This window comes from Rhyacophila brunnea, unplaced genomic scaffold (assembly GCF_057557595.1).
Source record: "Rhyacophila brunnea isolate RB1 unplaced genomic scaffold, BYU_Rbru_1.0 scaffold_16, whole genome shotgun sequence".
Taxonomy (NCBI): Eukaryota; Metazoa; Arthropoda; class Insecta; order Trichoptera; family Rhyacophilidae; genus Rhyacophila; species Rhyacophila brunnea.
Window position 1 is genome coordinate 9,288,479 of NW_028232816.1, and position 19,085 is coordinate 9,307,563.

A 19,085-nucleotide genomic window follows, 5' to 3' on the forward strand; every position below is an offset into this window, starting at 1 on the left:
CGTGTAGAACAGGCAGTTGGTATTCCGAAATTAAAGCATTCATATAATACAAAAATGTATTTGCAGCTTAAAATCGCTCGTGAAATGACTGACCGTGTCAATTGTTTTAATATATTACCAGGTAAGTACAGCGAACAAGAAGCATACTTTATAATCATAATTTTATATTTTCACATTCAACTTGGTGGTTTGACATTTTACGTAAAATTGTCGGCTAAGGCCCCTTACGCACTGACAATCAGTCGCTAACAGCTAGGTTGACAGTAACCATAAAGCATAAGAAAGGAAATCAATATTTACGCACGTGGTTTCTGGATGCTAGCAACCAAGGTTGTAGGAGACCATATACAGTGCGTAAGAGGCTTTAGTTGTTGTAGCTTGAACACCGGCGATTTTATTTTTACCTTTCTCCATTATTAAATGACTGGAATATCACTTATTTTATTTTTATTTTAGACTTTGAGAGGATTAAAAACCTTTCAGGAAATTTCACATTTTCTAAAATATTTCCAGTATTTGACAAAGACATAACCGCTGTCAGCGTAAGCCCTGAAAACTTTTGATGTGATTTATTTATAATTTTAATTCAAAACCTGGTTAAATACGTCAAAAAAGGGTCAGCTAATCACGTTTTGGTGAAAATTTAATCTTCTTATTGTATTGATTATACCGAAAATCCATCTGCTTTTATTTTTCGATTCAATCGATGACAGATTTTGTTAAATAATTTATCGTAAATCAGAAAACTTACGTTTAGTGTTGTCACTTCATTTCTTCCCTTTATGATTTTCTACACTATCTATATCGACCATAAAAAGAAAAAAGAGGGTAACCCTCAGTCTTTTCAAAATAGGTTTTATTGCATAATAACGTTGTAGGTACACAACTAAATACACGTTGTGTCCAAAGAATTTAAGCTGCAAATGCCGATTTGTTATCTAAATTTAGCTATAAATTTGTAGAGATATAGAATTACAAATTAAATATCTATTTTTCGTAGCGTCAAATTATATGACCGCAATAATAAATTCCCAGCTACTCGTATGTCCATTGACGCAAGTGCCATTTAGTCGCTAACTCGATCAAATAATTATTTACTAAATTTACTAAAAATTAATGACCGCTTAGATATTATTTTGATTGTATAAATACCTAATAATAATTCATCAAAAATGTCACTCGAATATAAGTTCTCGGCCTGTTAGAATCTCAGGCTCTATATAGAGAGCTTCGCACAACATCTCATTGTACCGAGATTCGGACCTCGGAAAATTATCATGGGTATTCTAAGTATTGTAACATACTATTGTACCGACCATTGCGCTGCAAATAAAACTCGCCCCTGCATCCATCTTCGACTTATTCATCATCATTCTCAACACCATGACCTACGACTTGTCAAACGACTCCCACCGTGGTAACTCACACATCGAACCCCACAAATAAAAAAAAAACGGAAGTGAATTGAGAAAAACGACTTAACCATCGTTTTAATTTTCGCTTTTTTTTTTAATTAACTCAATAATTAATATCAGATTAGGGATATAAAAATCAAATTATTAATTATCATGCACTTGAATGTTATGTCTATTTTATATTTTAATTTTGACCTCCTTTTTGTGCTCCTGTAAAATTTGATTTATGTGGATTACGCCCTTTTTCCTTTCCAAAGTCGATATATTTATTACCTATCTGTCCGTTTGTGCGGTTATAACTAAGAAACTATTGATACAATATTAATGAAACTTGAACAGGTTAAAGACTACGCGTATGTTCTTGTATTCCTGATATCACAAAAGAAACTTCTTGAAAATATCACGCTTAAAATAATATGAGGTGAGAAAGAGAAAAGAAAAGAAAAGAAAGAAGCAATTTATAATACAAATCGGTATATATTTTCTACAGTTTATATAAAAATTTCTACTCTTTTTCATATTCAATGTGAATGGAGTTATTTGTTAAGTTCTCAACCTATGGGTCACCAACTACTGAATAGAAAACCTATAAAACATTGACAGTTTTTTTTGAAAAGTATCGACGGATAATATATGAACGTTCTTCGAATGAAATAAAATTACATATTATTATTAAACATTCGTTTTATGTAGTTGTGTCTTCCAAAAAATCGTTAGAATTATCCTCGTTGACCGAAAATTAAAGAATTTGGCTGAAAGTATGAAAAAATAGTTTCACAATAAAATTAACAAAGCCTTTCTCAATAGATTCAAACTAAATAACGATGACTGCTGTTTGTGTGATAGCAACACCTCTCAAATAATGTCGCATGTCATCAACGACTGCCCAATAATAAAAAATGAGCACTGGTCTCTAGTAATACTGTTCAGACAGCACAATTACGATATTGATTCTCAAAAACCTCAGAAAAATACTTATTAAATAAAAATACGACGACCAGCGGGACTCGAATTTGCATCCATCAGATTCCGGCCAAGATGCTCTACCAATTGATCTACCTGCGTCATTTTTAATAACAACGAAATTAACTATTAGTATATAATATTAATACCATCGACCGAAGGTACTTGATAGAATTTGAATTTAAATTCTAATGGATTCAAGCTCCGTACTATTCCATTTAAGTCGTTTTTTACGACCCGTATTTTCCCTTTCGGCATCTTCAGGTGCCGTGTACACTCACCAAAGGTAAACACACACTGACAACAAACTCTCTTTACTCTAGCTTATATAATAGGGCAATACAATAAAGTAGGTAAAAACTACATTACCTACCTATCAAATCAAAAGTTACAAAAAATACAATAAACAAATTATGAATATTTGAAGTGTCAATAAAAAACCTAATTAGTAAAAACCCTATCTATAGAGTAAAGAGAGTTCGTTGTCAGTGTGCGTTTACCTTTGGTGAGTGTACAGGGCGCCTGAAGATGCCGAAAGGCGAAACCCGGGTCGCAAATAACGACTTAAATGGAATAGTACAGAGCTTGAATCCATTTGAATTTATTAGTATATACTTAACATAGTATCTTATTATCAATGTGTTTACCAAAAAATATACATTTTAAATTATTTTAAAATTATTAATTCGTATTATGCTTGTAGTATGTTGAGCAAGATAATATTGCAATCAGTAAATCATAGTTTTTCTTAAGAAACTTGCTAATCTATACGAGACTAATTTTCCTGAGTACGCAATTTTGTAATATGTATATTCTCCAGTTTATAACCGCTATGAAAATCTCTCGTTTAATAAGTCTTAAGAAAATTGGAGCATGAAAGTAATTTCGCAGTAAATAATATATTAAGAAAATAATTAATAATTCTTACGCTATGAACACTAAGTGCTCTCAATGTTCGCGAAAGACCCAGTTTCAGAAATGATATGACAGTGTATGGTAGCAGAGTTTAATTATTTGACTGCCGCCCGAAAAGTGCGTACAGCATCCATATCCCTCATATAAATCAAATACTCATTAAAATACTGTAGCGAATTTCCTACTAACCCAATAATTAATTACACTTTTAATATATGTTTTTATTGTGTTTAAACTGTCTACGGCTTTTTAATATATTTCTCTAATACATTATAGACTTCGGTATACAGATGGTAATATATTTACCGTTGCCGTGCGACTTAAGGGGGGGCTGAAGAGCCCGACATTCAAATATAATTTAGTATAAAAAGGATCTCGGCGTCATAAGTACGTTAATTTAAATCGATTTTTTTGCAAAAATCACAAATCATCGGAGATTTTATTTCAAGAAACATTATTATTATTATTGATATTGTCTGCCGCTGAACATTATTATTATTTTATAAACACCTGCAAGATGTACGCCGATCAGAAAACAGGGCTGTCAAAATAATATTACGAATTAATATTTTTAAAATGTTAATCTCATCATAGTTTTTAACCAAACCTGTGCAAGTACGTACTGATAACTTGGGTGGATTTTGTAGCAAACATACTATTGATATATATACGGGTTTATTATTATTATAACCCAATTCAAATTGAACATATGTTGATACTCAAATACTATTATAGTATGTTTATGATTTCGAGAAAATAATACGATGGTATAATTAATCCATATCAATTATTTGAAAACATTACATTCGCACTTTGCAAGATAACATCAAAATGTGTATATACTTATCTAAATGACGAATGACATTCATGAGTGAGCACGGCTGAAAGCTTGGAAATGTGTTTTTTTCTATTTCAAAATCTTTTAATTGTGTATTATTTTATTACAGATTCAAGGCCAACTTCAAATATCTAGTAAAAAATACTGTTTGTTTCTACGAATAAAAAAAGACAGGAAGGAAGATGTGTACAAATCGACGGCCCCAGGAAAAACCGGTGTAAGTCTAAAATCACAAATGTTCAGGAGAGCGAAAAAAACTAAAATATTTACGCTATTAAATTCATTATATAAAATGAGTGAGTTTTTTCTAATCTTATTTAAGTAAATCAGATAGACCATTTTATGGTATATATTTCTATTAACATTTAATGGTAATTAATTGATTAACAGCGAAGATAATGACCAAAAATCGTTTTTATTTGGAATAATATTACGCGCTTGATGTTTTGACTCGGTTCAACATGCTTTTGCGCGGACAAAATAGATCACTGACTCCGCACAGCAGACTTATATTCTGGCATAAAACGGTTTTTTACGTCGCGTTTTTCTTACTCTATACGATTTTATTAAACACAACCATAGTTATCGTGCTCTTGTACGGAACAACCATTATAGCGCATTATTTAGCTCGAAATAGGACAGCGTGAATACAAAATAATGACAAAGAGTAAGGAGACATATTGACATACAGTTTTTTTGTACGAAGTTTTTATAACAGAAAAGTATCTAAGTATGATAATTTTTTAAAAATCAAAAAAAAATGTAAATTATTTAAGTTATTTATATAAATATTGTTAATATGTACAATAAGTAATATAAATTATTCAGGAAAATAGTAATTATGGAAGGATAAAAAAAGTTATGTAAGAAATTAAAATATAACGCAAGTAACTACGAGAGAGAAAAAATGTTTATTTTTATACATAATAACACAATTTACATTAAAAATATGGAAAGAACAATCATAATGTTAATAAATATTTTATGTTAATACAAATAAATCACATTTTATTCATTTTATTGGATTATTGATAACACAATTTATATTAAAAATATGGAAAGAACAATCATAATGTCAATAATTATTTTATGCTAATACAAATAAATCACATTTTATTGGATTATTGATAACACAATTTACATTAAAAATATGGAAAGAACAATCGTAATGTTAATAATTATTTTATATTAATACAAATAAATCACATTTTATACATTTTATTGGATTATTGATAACACAATTTATATTAAAAATATGGAAAGAACAATCATATTGTTAATAATTATTTTATGTTAATACAAATAAATCACATTTAATTAATTTTATTGGATTATTGATAACACAATTTAAATTAAAAATATGGAAAGAACAATCATAATGTTATTAATTATTTTATGCTAATACAAATATCTCACATTTTATTACTTTTATGGGATAGTTTATACACCAATCGACTATTTTTCCTGCCTTCGAAATATATGTGGAGCCAGTATTGATTGATGTTTTCAAAATATTTTTTTCCAATTAATTTCTTGTCGTCTTCTCTTTGCACCTTTAGATGGAGAATACGTTGATCGTACATCATTTTCATCATGTGTAGTCGAATTAGGATTATTTGGTTTTTCATTTGTCAAGGTATCATTGTCCATTATGATTTCTGGAATGGCGATTATGTCATTACAATGCACTGAAGTGGACGGAATCGCAATATCTTGATAATCATTGCGGTATGTTTGTATTGAATCAGTTTGCGGTTTCGATATTTCATCCATTAAGTAATCCAAAACATCAGGAGATGCGCATTTAAAATATTCGTCAATATCTGGAGCACTTGATGTAAACGAAATTATACTGGGACAGTATTCTGAACAGCTAGAATTGTAATCCTTATCTGTCGTATCGTTAGAATCTGTAAAAACAAAATATAAAATTATAATTTAATACTCCAATGTATATACCCTATGATTAAAAAAGTAGATAACAGAGTGATACCAGTAAAAAACATTCCTAAAGATGAGTTTACAGTACCTAACCTTATAGAATTGCTTATTTTTCAGAAATATTAAAACTTAAATCTTTTCTAACATCTCAATATTTCGTGGTATTCAGAAAATACATAGATCGTCTGCTACATATTTAACAAAAAAATAGGTTTTATCAATATAAAACGCAATATAATTCAAATGCTTATTCCCCATAATTTACTACCTATGAGGGTTAGTTTCTTCTACTTTGATTGGATAGTGTTATAAAACTTATAAACCAACACAAAATCTTTAAAAAAATAAAACTTCTATTGAAGCATAAAAAAACGGTCCAATTTGTTGTGAAATTATGTCAAATAATATTAAATAAATTGTATTATATTTTAATAAGTGGTTAATACACACACAGTCTCTTCACCAAGAATCGAATAATATTTTAATAGTCTTACGTTTTTATAGTGGTTATATCATATTATGCTTACCTATGACTTCATCGTTGTCAAAGGATTCTTCATTCACCATGTTTTTCACATTGCAGAATACGCCACTTGCTTCATCCAATATACAAGTATAATCTGTAAATCAATACACAAGCACATTAAATACCACGATTTGGTAGATATTCATAAAATATCTCATTTAAATAGTAAAGTAGTTAAATATATAAAAATACAGATAAGTATGAATTACAATGAAGAAATGCACAAAATTAAATTATTTTAGAGGGTTGGCGCAAACCAGCAATCATTGCGTTATGCATTAAATTTATAAATTAATCAACTTAATATTAACATAAGCTAATTGGTTATCAAATAGTACTTTCTTTAAATAGTGGATATCATTATCTAAGCGTTTCATTATGAACTTTCAAAGAAACATGGTTTAATATTAATTTTCATTTATATCTAATTATTTTTTATTTAGGTAATTAAACAAAATGTAAACTCTGTCCAATTTTACTAGGATTAAATAGCTAATAACTTTCATAATAATAAAACAATCATAATCAATAAGTAAAAAGTATGTAAATGTATGTACTTACCACTCTCACCACTACTAGATTTTTCAAAATTAATTGATAATTTATTTTGAAGTCCACCCGATGCTAAATGCAATATATGTTTTGCGCGATCAGACACGGTATAAGTACTAATTAAATTTTAAAGAAAATAACGATAATTATAAACCGTTGATCATAAAATCATATAAATTAATACCAATTAGGTCACTAGTCATAAACACAAAGATTACATAGGTAGGTACTTAATACTTATTTGTAATTAATGATAAAAATTCTCAGTCACTAATCAATGGGAAAGTTAAACGAAGAAATTATTCTGTGTACATTTCACCATCTACACGATAATTTCTAATAATATATAGGTATAATATAAGGCACCGAGCCCAAAAATTTAAAATTAAAAGAAATTCTTCAATATTTATGTAGAAACGAATAAATGCTTCTTTGACTGCATTTTGTATATTTTTGTTAATGTTTTATTGCGGCCAATAAATGCGTCTCTGTGAAAGCCCGCCTAATCCTTTTAGAACATCCCGCCAAATAAAATTATTTTCCCAGGATACTTAGAAGTGAGTAAATTTAATGATTTTGTCTACGAGACATATTTAAAGTGATAATATAATAACAATACTGGCTACATTGTCATATTTGCAAAAATATTATGTACATGTGCTGTACTTAGGCCCACATTCAATAATTTAATGTTTGAATTTATTTTGATCTTAGCGGAAGTTATAATATTATTATAAAAAGGTAATATTCCCACAAAATTTTATCGGTCTTTTGTAAAAACTCACTATTTCGAAGTGTCATAAAAAAGATTACCTATTTAACTTGTTTGTGTCATAAATATCAGTCTAAAATTACTATGTATTCCATTACACAAATAAAAAAATTAAGTATCTTTACTAGGTATTTGTTTTCTATTAAATAATAAAAATTGTCAAATTTAGAAATAACATCACCGACTATTTTTGTAGGAATTTGTAATAATTTCAAGAGCAATTTATTTTATTAGTGTATATTATGTTTTCCTACTAGGATACATGGTGGTATAATACGTATCGAAATTATCGTCAGAGTGCATAAAACGTTTGAACTGAACCTTTTGTTGAGTTTAAATAGCAGGGTGTTTAGTCAACGTGTGTTTTCAGTCTCCAATGTAAGCATTCAAATTTGTATGTCTTGTTAATTAACAGAAAATCCGAAAAATTAAGATTCTTACAATCTGTCACAATAATGACGTATATGTTGACGAACACACACAAATACAGAAAAAGGATCGAATGAATAAATGAGCAATCAAGAGTCTGCGGCGTATTTAGGTATGTCCAACCCTTAAATTGAGATGGGCCGGACATAATATATCGCAGATGAAACGACCGCTGAATGAATGCAATAATCCAGTAGTTTTAGAGAAACGTAAGATAATTAGAATTATAATAATATGCTATATTGACAAGATATTTAAGTTCGATGAAATCACGTGCCCGTGAAAAATAAATAACCAAAAAGAATGGAGAAAGCGTGAGGAGGCCTTTACCACAGTGAATAGAAACAGGTGATGAAATAATATAGTTTCACAAATTTTAATGCAAATTAATTTGTTTTCTACGAGGAATTTATTTTATATTAAGTAATATAATATTTTCACATTCGGATATGATACTACTGACCAGTTTTTAATTATTAATGCGTATAAATTCTGAAAATATCAATCTTTTTCGAAGATATACCAAAACAAATTACGAGTCTTATGTGATACATCAATATAAAACATGGTGTCTATTCAGATATCCGTGAAAGAGCGTAATAGCAAGTATTATGAGCCTCTTATTCGAAAGAAAGAGCGCACGACACGTTGTTTATTTAGATATGACTATACTTTTCGGAAATTTCTGTGAACACAAATTTAGTCGACGCAATATGTTGATATATTGCACAATCGTCGAAAACCTAACTTTGTCAATTTTTATGCTAGAGACCTGAAATTTTTACAGGACATGCACAAAAAATATGATATTATAAAAAGCTAATAAAACTTAATACGCTATTTTCAGACTTTTAATGGTTTTTCTAGGGCACGTCGAAATCACGGCAATCAGAAAGGCCGGCAAATATGGCCGACAATGCGTGATACACAAACATAAAATACACAAAATTACAAACACATTCTAAGTTTGCCGCACACGTACAGACCACGTGATATTTGTTTACGCAAAATCGTCGCTTTTCAAAATGGCTAATTTGATTGCCAGATTTTACTGCGATGAATCAGTATGTTCCTTCTTGTCTTTTTTTATTCGTAGGTTTGTTTACTATGTATACCGAGAAATTTCCATTTATAAAATCGGAAACGATTTTTACAGAAGAGTTTTGGAATATAATGCAACCAAAACTGGAAAAAAATCTATCATGGGTGTTGAATTCCTGAATAAGTTAACCCCAGGCTCATGCCACTACGTGAACCACAGTGGATATTAAGCCATTTCCATACTGGCAACAAGTTGCTGGCAACCTCATAAAATTTTACGATACTTACCATAATTGCTTAAGAAATTTTACGATAATCATCATAATTATCGTAAAATCTAACGAGGTTGCCAGCAACTTAACTTGTTGCCAGTGTGGACCCGGCATTAGATGCACAAAACTTAAATAATATATATTATAAATAAAAATTTAAAATTATAAATATTTATGATTTATGTCTTCGACAGCCCTGATGATATATGAGTCGGATCGAGTCATAGAGCAAATTTATTGACACAAACAACTTTGACACGACCTTTTTATACTAGTAGACCAGATATTATGGACCACATATAAAAAAATCATATTTTCAATTCTTAAGGCCAATACTGTAGAACGTCCACTTAAGCGTTGGACTATAACGCCGTGGGTCCCAGGTTCGAATCCTTGGTCTGGCAAGTACACATTTTTTTTTTCAATTTGTGGGTGTCAGGGTATAGACCTAATAGGTTGAGCAAGTGGCTGACATCCATTTCTCGTCAAAAACAAAATTTGTCAATACAAACCTCTACTCTGTGGAGGCCCATATGATCCTATTAGGACCGGACATGGTCGAAAAAAAAAAGAAGAAGAAATATATTTACAATATAATATTATTTTATCATGGGTTGGCCCCGTAAATCTTTTTTCTAAATAAAATTAATTTTATAGCTATTTATAGCTATTACGCAAATTTAGCGGTTACGGGTTCAAGTCCCGTCGGGTATTGTATTTGTTTTCTAAAAATGGGTTTTTTCTAATGGGTATATTCATGAGATTTTTTCAAATTATGTATGTTCAATATATTATAGAATGTTACATTCTCAAATCTTGTGAATTATTTATGAAATAAAATAAAGTGTTATCAAATTATTAGCAAGTGCAAGTACGTGCGAAAACTAAATAATTGGACTAATCCGTGATGTCGGTTAGTAATTAAGGCATGTAATTACCTACCTTGGTTTAATTTACAAAAACCGATCGATAACATTATTAACGTAATTCGATAAGCATTTCATTTAAGAACTACTAATTAAAATCGTCGTAAGTAGGATGTATGTGGTTTAATTGGAAAATTACACCAGTGAATATATATGTAAGTCTCATCGGGTGTCGTATTTTTCAAGTGGCTATATATCTATAAGAAATAATTACATGATAAAAAGAACTTTTTATATGCAACGTTTTTAAATTTTCTGTTCAATTATGCTCAATATGCTCAAACTTGTACTGGATATGAAGTAAATAAAAAACAAACAAAAATATAGAATACTGAAATGTCATTTTGATTTCCATAGTAACGCACGTAGGTATATTATTAATAATTTTGTTGCTAGAACCACCCACTTAGCAACCAATAATACTGGATTGGATTATTAATTTCTTCCGAAATAACTTTCCATACAAAACAGAATTAACTGAAAATGAATTCAATTCTACTTAAAGATGGCTGAAAGTATTAAAAGAATGCATTAGCATCGTGTTTTGATATATTCTAAAAGTTTCAAATGTCTAGCTAGTCGGGAAGTTAGTTAAAAATTGATTGCAAGATTTGTACTGAATAAACAACCACCGGACAAATAAGAATACGAGCTAATAAAAACGTTGTAAAATAAAACAGTATTCCATATCTAATAATGACAATGACCGTGACGTCGATTAGTAATTAAAGTAATACCTACTTTGATTTAAAATACAAAAGCCGATCACCAATAGTAACTCAATAAGCTATCAGTTATAATTTGTCGTAATTAAATATGACGCCTATAGCATAGTGTCGTATTTTTTTCAAAAAAGATTTTTTCTAATGGTTGTAATATATTTTCTCAGAAGCGTTTTCAAAATTATGTATGTTCAGTAATTAGAATGTTACATTCTTAAATTTTGTGAATTATTCGTTGAATAAAAAAAATAGATAATTAATTTTCTTCTCAATGAAAAAAACTCAGTAGGTACTAATAGTAATTAAACAATATACTTTAGTTATAATTTACAGGTTGGTATTACATTATTTTATTGTATTTAATATTATGGTTTCTTACTTCAAATTGACAGTTCAACATTAAAGTAATCATTTATATAATATGCAATTATTTCAAATGCATATTAGATCCAAAACATATTATCACTTATTCCCGATTTTCTTCTTATAATGAAAATTAATAGAACGAACAACCAATACTTCTAAAAATATTCCTAGAGGGGAAAAAATATGACAGCATTCACCATAACTTACCAAATATTTATATATTGAGAATGGGATGTACTCCAACATCACAAACATGTCGGTGACAGCCAACCATTTAAGTATTCTATTGATCGGGGCACATGCCATGTCCTTTCGGGTCAGTACTGCGATGTTCAGAATATTTGCGAATGTTCCAAACATGCATACCTGAAAATAAATAAAATATGCGTGTTAACATAATAAAGATGTGCATAAAATAACCCTCGACTTGTGGTTTCATCCTATATGGTGGCGCTTTTATCAGTGGACTGTATATTTTAAAGATGGTGTGGATTCCGGATCTAGGGGTGAGGCGATTAAACATAATGCCAGACACTGACTGACCTGTATGATGATTTATAGTGGCCACGTGGTCTGGTTGCACTGTTACATGGTAGTTTTTAAAATTTTATAATGTTATTTTTTTATGGTGATTACTCCATCTACCAGAGATACCTAGCAAAAAAACACAATGCTTGCAATTTGACAATTTTTTTTTTGAGAATTTACATTTTAAAATCTTGTAATAATTATTAAAAACAGGTAGACTAGACTAAGTGTGTACACGGGGCAAGTACACAGAACTGATAATCCAATAAACTTAATTTAGTGTTCAAGAGTATATATATATAGACTATCTATGACAAAAAGAATTTTTAATTTATCTTTTTTCGTTTTTGTGTAATTTAATGTCAAAATCAATTAATCGGAAACACGTTCACATTTACCCCAGTGTACCGTATCTAAAAACATTAAAAAGAAAAATATTTTTATTTAAACTCAAAGATAAACTTACAATTTAAAAAAAAAGCGTTACACAATGAGAGTTTGATAAAGGATCCCATCTTATTATTACATATTATTTTGTGGTGATGTTAATAATTAAAATTAAGTTTATTAAGTTTTTTCTAACATACAGGAAATATGTTTGATAAATTCAAAGTTTTTTGGGAGTAAATTATGATGTAGAGAAGATAGGGTCGTTGTTCCTATGTTGTTGGAGGAGAGTTTATTTATTTTATCGTTACAAGAATACAAAAATAAATATGATAAAAATGAGAGCATGCGCGTGCTGCGTGAGATTATAATCGCGGGATGTACTGGTGAGATCGATGTGATCCAGAGATAGATTATATTATTTATATTAATGAACTGAGAGACTTGATTGGAGTAGAATGACGGTTTACTATGTCGAGTGAAGGACTCGTGATGGACTCGATGACTGAGTGAAGATTCATACAGTGTCCTTCCATGTTATACAAATGCATTACATATAATATTACGAGAGATATTGTCGTAATTAACAAATCATAACAGACCCTACTGATCTAGTTATGATTGAGGAAATGCTGGCGATCATTATTGCTCTATTATTTTGTTTTGACAACAAAACATACATATTAAAGTGTGTCACTCTTTAATCCTGAGTGGTATGATTGCTACAGTTCAAAGGTTTTTTGTATAGTTATTTTCAAAAACATCGATTTTTATAAAAAAATGAAATATGTATAAGTAACTTTATATCCTTTTCATTTATATCAAATATAATTTTTGTATAATCACAATATTATTATAATTCGCATTTATAAATTAAAACACTTTTCAAAATGTAAATTCTCAAAATAAATATCTCAAATTGCCAACTTCGTTCGCATTAAATCTACTATATTAATTGAATTAGCATTTACTTGGTAGAATTCCATTTTACAAGAAATGAAAATACAATTAATATTAAATTCTACAGGTTTTTAAAAAGGTTTGTCGATAGCTATTTCGGTTGTAACACCATCATCAAGACTATTCAGATAGGCCGTTTGCCTTTGCTTAAATACTATACGTATAGATAGAGACAGAATACATTTTCTTTGACGGTGTTACAAGCATATTCAAATTATATACCTATTTAAACAGAAAACATGTCACTTAGCCCAAAGACAGTAGTATAGTAGTAGAAATGAAACAATTACAAAAATACCTAGGCATCGATAAAATCATATAGACGTATTACAGCATTACTGCGATTCAAGCCCGAAGCCCCGGGTGAGAATCCTATGTCTTTGCATTGGACTATGAGAGCCGTATTTGGTTTCGTCAACCCAACAGTGTTTTCTCGGTTGACTCGCTCAGAAAATTTACCCCTAATAATATTGGATTATAACGCTACTTCAGTAAGTATGTGTGGCTTATATAATAATACGAGCGTATCTCTATTATACACATCATAGGATATAATTGTGTTACCTGCAAAGATTATATATTATGTAATAATATATCATGAGATATATTATATATTAAGACCAAATGGATTATTGTTATTATAATATAATAATGCACAATTGCATAAATATGTATCATATAAGCCCCTATATATGACCAGGAAATTGACACGTTTAGTATTATTCAAACCGTAATAATTTACACACTTTAATATATATATTTTTTTTTAATAAAAACCATGCCCTTGCTTTTTCGTACAAGGTGGTTGGGTGGGTTAGTTGCATTGATGTGGGGCTAATTAGGTGCCTTCATTCATATCTTTAATTTTCTTTATGGCCAGGATTAAATATTTTGTGTAGTGTTCTTGTGTTGTTCTATTGCTTAGTGCTTCGTGAGGCTTTTGGAGGTCAATTTCGTGATTATGTTGTCTACGTCGAGTCCTGAGAGTCCATCACTCCCTTTCTAGTATAGGGCAGTCGTTGATGACATGCTACACAGTTTGAGATGTGTTGCCGTCACATGGATAACAGTCGTCATCCCTCAATTTAAATCTTTTTAGATAAGCTCGCACCGCTCCGTGGCCTGTTAGTATCTGTGTGAGTTCGTATGATATATTTAACTTCCTGGCAAGAGTGATGGCACAGTTTATGTTTGGAATAAATTTCTGCGTTATTGATCCTGTGGCGGATGTTGTGTATCTATGGTTCCATAGCTCTATGGTATCTTACTTTTCGCAAAAAAAAAAACACACACTTTAATATCGAAAGAAAACAATATAACGATAATATTCGTCAGCATTTCCTCAATCATACATAGATCAGTAGGGTCTACGTTAAAGTGCCCACCACCACCCGTCATATATGCACAACCGTGGATATGCACGGCCGCTTTCTATGACGCTTTAAACGTGTCTGAAAGAAGTGATTTTAAGTGCTCATTCCGTCCCGAGACGGAGCCGCACGGGACTGATGCTGCAACCATGCACCGTAGTGCTGAAAGAAGAAAGTTAAGAAAGAAAATGTTTGTTTTTGGACTGGCTCTGCTGTCCGCTGACGTTAAGCGCTTTGTGTACCCGCATACTGAGTGTCACGAATTGAAATGGATGAGTCTACAGAAGAGTCGGGACTATCCCGCTCCCCATACGACGCTGCAAATTTCTCAAATGCCGCAAAGTTGGCCTCGGTTGCTACCAGATCTCCATGACCAATTGGGCCCGTGTGAGGACGGACCCTGGCAAACAGCTCCGCTCGTTCGAATTCCATAAGCGGGCAATCCCAGAGGATGTGTTCAACATCTTGGTGGTCATGCCCGCAGGTACAACCCGGCCCATCTACTATCAAGCCAAACTCGTGGAGTCTGGCGGCGAAGTTGCCATGGCCGGTGAGGAACTGGCTAATCCAGTGCGAAGGTTGGAGTCTTCTAGTTTGGTGCCTGCAGAATACGTCTGGAAAAAAACGGTAAGTGTGCCGCCCCTTGGGGGAGGCGGTCCACCTCGCCTGCCATGCCGCAAATGCGGTCTTGTACACAATGTCACTTACAGTCTTCCTGTAAGGAACGTCCTCGGATCTCTGCGGTGGTGTCAGATGGACACCGGCGAGTATTGTGCTGATCCCCCTCAAGAGGAGGGTGATCGATCCTCTGACTTGGACGTGCAGATCGAGGGGTAGCACCCCCGCGAGTACGGCAAGCGCGTCAGTAGAAGTTGTGCGGTAGGCTTTGGTAAGCGAGATCAGCGCAAGTCGCTGCCCGCTTAATAGTGCGCGTCTCACGAGAGTTAAGGAGTTTACTCGAGAATGCCAAATCCTGGAGGCGTAACCGGCAATTCCCATGAAAATTGCGCCGTATGCAACCTTAAGGGCTCTAGGCTTAAGTCCCCAATTGCTGCCCGCCATTCGGGCCATTCTCTGATAGGCCGAATTGGCCTTAGAGACGGCCGTCTTGGCGTGGTGAACGAAAGACAGCTTGTCATCAAGAATTACTCCCAGATACGTAACCCTTTCGGAGAAACGCACTGAGGTCTGGCCAAAACGAACCGTGGGCGGCCGTCGAGTTATGTTGACCCGAGAACTACCCCTGAGGAGGACAGCTTCCGTTTTGCTCGGGGCAAAGGTCAGCTTGTTCAGCAACCCCCAATTAAGGATTCTGCCCAAGGCGTCCGTGGCTGCACGCTCAAGTGCCGGTCGGCTGGTCGCCCCAACAAGCAGGAGCAAGTCGTCGGCGTACGCAACGAGCGTGCAGCCCGGAGGCAGTGGCAGGGACAGAACGTCGTCAAACAGAATGTTCCACAGAAGGGGTCCCAGGACGGAGCCCTGAGGACACCCCATGGTGGTCCTCCTGTGAATCAGGCTGGGGCCGGAGTCGTAGGTTATCTCCCTATTGCTGAAGTAGCTTTGAACTAAGGCAAAGAGGTCCCCGGGGATCTGTTTCAGCCTAAGCTTTGCCAGAACCAAGGGCCACCACGCAGTATCAAACGCGCCCGCTATGTCGAGAAAAATCCCGGCAACGAGGTCCTTGCCAGAGCTCTCCACAGAATCGATCACAAAGCGAATCGCATCCTCGGTGGACTTTCCGGGTCTAAACCCAAATTGTCTTTGCGAGATTGGACAGTTTTCCGACAGGTGGGACTCAATCCTGCTGTTTATCAATCTTTCCAATATCTTCCCGAAGACGGGAAGGAGCGTAATCGGTCTATACGCTTTCGGGTCACAAGGAGGGCGACTGCCGGCTTTGGGGATCACCGTGAGATGACCCTTTTTCCAGCAGTCGGGGAATATGCCACTACTCATGCATTCTTTGTAGAGTTGCGTGATCTCGTGTGAGGCAAGAGACCACGCCCTTCTCGCTAGCGCGTTATCTATGCAGTCAAGCCCCGGGGCTTTGCCAATCGGGAGGCTGGCAAACAGGATCCCTAGCTCGGACATGGTAGTGGCTGCGGATCGCGGAGTGTTTAAGGGGAGCAGCGCATAGACGCGAAGCTGCTGAAATCGGTCGTTGTCAATGTCGAGCGACTCGTTGTCCTGCGGGATAAGAGCATCCAACAGGACTGTGGCGGACTCTTCAGAGCTATTGGTGAACGATCCGTCGGGGCGCCGTACCGCCGACATGACTTTTCCGGGCCGTAGGCCAAGCTTCATCACGCGGAAGGGGGGGCCCCACGGATCATTGCCACCCATTTCAGTGACGAACTCTCTCCAGTGCACCTTCTTAGCCTTACTGATTGCCTTTTTGAACTTGAGTCTAGTGGTCCTGTAGGTGACCGCAAGCGGATGGTCCGCGTGCAGCGGCCCCTCCAGCGATCTTCGCGCTGCTTGTAAGGCCCTTCTGGCCCTCCTCATCGTGTCTCTCAGTCTTGTCAGTCTCGGCTTCCACCAGGGTGCGAGGTTCGGCGGTCTCGGGGTCGTCCTTCCGATAGTGCCCTCCGCTTTTTCAATAATGAGATTCGTGAGGTCCTCAGCCGCAGCGTGCATGTCCTTTGGCGGAGGGCGCGAGGCCATCCTGTCCAGACCCTCAGCAAACTCGCGGTCAAAACGTACCCAGTCGGTTCCCTTGGTCCTGAAACGCCTCGGCAGTGACTCGCTCACAAGTGGAGCGAGAGACGCGTGGCCCCTCTCGGTCCTGTAGGCGAACGTGATCAGACGGTGGTCGCTTGCTGACGCTTCCAAATGGACAGTCCAGTTCACGACGCGTCCGGCAGAACCATTGGATATCAAAGATGAATTGGAATGACAGTGCATGAATCCGCACTCAATTCATCGAATCCATCACGAGACGCACTACTATTGTCACGAGTTATTCACTCGACATAGTCAACGTCATTCCATTCGAATTACGTCTCTCAGTTCATTAATATAACCAATCTCTTGATCACATTGATCTCACCAGTACATCATTACCCGTGATTATAATCTCACGTTATCATCCTTATTATTGTATTCAGTGTATTCAGTGTATTCTGTGTATTCTTGTAACGATCAATAAACTCTCCTCTCAAAACCTCCAAGCTCTAACGACTTTATCTCCCCCACCTCATCCACTTCAAATATACAATATTTAAGAATATACCATTCTTTTTTTTTTAATTATTAATAACCATGTCCTTGCTTTTTCGTACAAGGTGGTTGTTAGTAATTTTGAACAATCACAAACACCCAGGCTTTGAGAAAAACACATAAATGTTTTTGTCATGACCGGGAATCGAACCCAGAACCCTCGGGTGGAAGGCCAGCGCCTTATCCACTTATCATTCTTTATTGAACATGCAGGATTCGGACTATTATACCTATTTACGACAATATCAACCAATACCTATGTGTCCGATGTGTACAGAATTTCGTTTATATCGGCGACTATTTTCTGTGACTTTAAATCCATGTAACTATTACCTATCTTAATTCCTAGACAGTGTCAGGATCACTCCAAAGTTTAGTAATAACGTACGTACACTTGCTAATAATGTTTATATTAATTATTTTTTATTCAATTAATAATACGCCCAATCAAATAATTTGTGATTCCCAGGTTCGAGTCCTGGATCTGGAAATTACATATATTGTTTTTCAATTTGTCTTTGGAGTCACAGTATGGACCTTATAGGTTGAGCAAGTAGCTACCATCCATTCATCGTAAAAAAATCTCTTAATAGAAATTTCCACCCTGTAGAGGCCCATACAATGTTATTAGAATCGGCCATGAAAAAAAAATACAAAAACTTTAAGAATCTCTCATTTTTTATTGAACATAATTAATTCTTTATTAAAAATTGATTATACTTCGGACGAATAGTTATTGGTTAATTTCGCCGTGATTAGATATGGTGCAGGTCAGAAATCTGATGGATGCGGGTTCAAATCCCGTTAGACACCAACATTTTTTACAACGTTTTTCTTAGCTCGTATTCTTATTTGTCCGGTGGTTCTTTGTCCGGTACAAATCTTGCAATCGATTTTTAACTTACTTCCCGACTAGCTAGACATTTGACACTTTTAGAATATA

The 19,085-nt window shown here is 34.1% G+C and overlaps 1 protein-coding gene across 1 annotated transcript in view; it reads right to left on the reverse strand.

Annotated features, from left to right (window-relative positions):
* Positions 1–19,085, reverse strand: part of LOC147074324 (G protein-coupled receptor dmsr-1) — a 105,186-nt gene that overhangs the window by 69,926 nt on the left and 16,175 nt on the right. Inside the window, exon 2 of the mRNA XM_085943635.1 lies at positions 11,886–12,044. Coding sequence (XP_085799761.1) covers positions 11,886–12,044 — 159 coding nt within the window. The remainder of the gene's footprint in view (positions 1–11,885; positions 12,045–19,085) is intronic.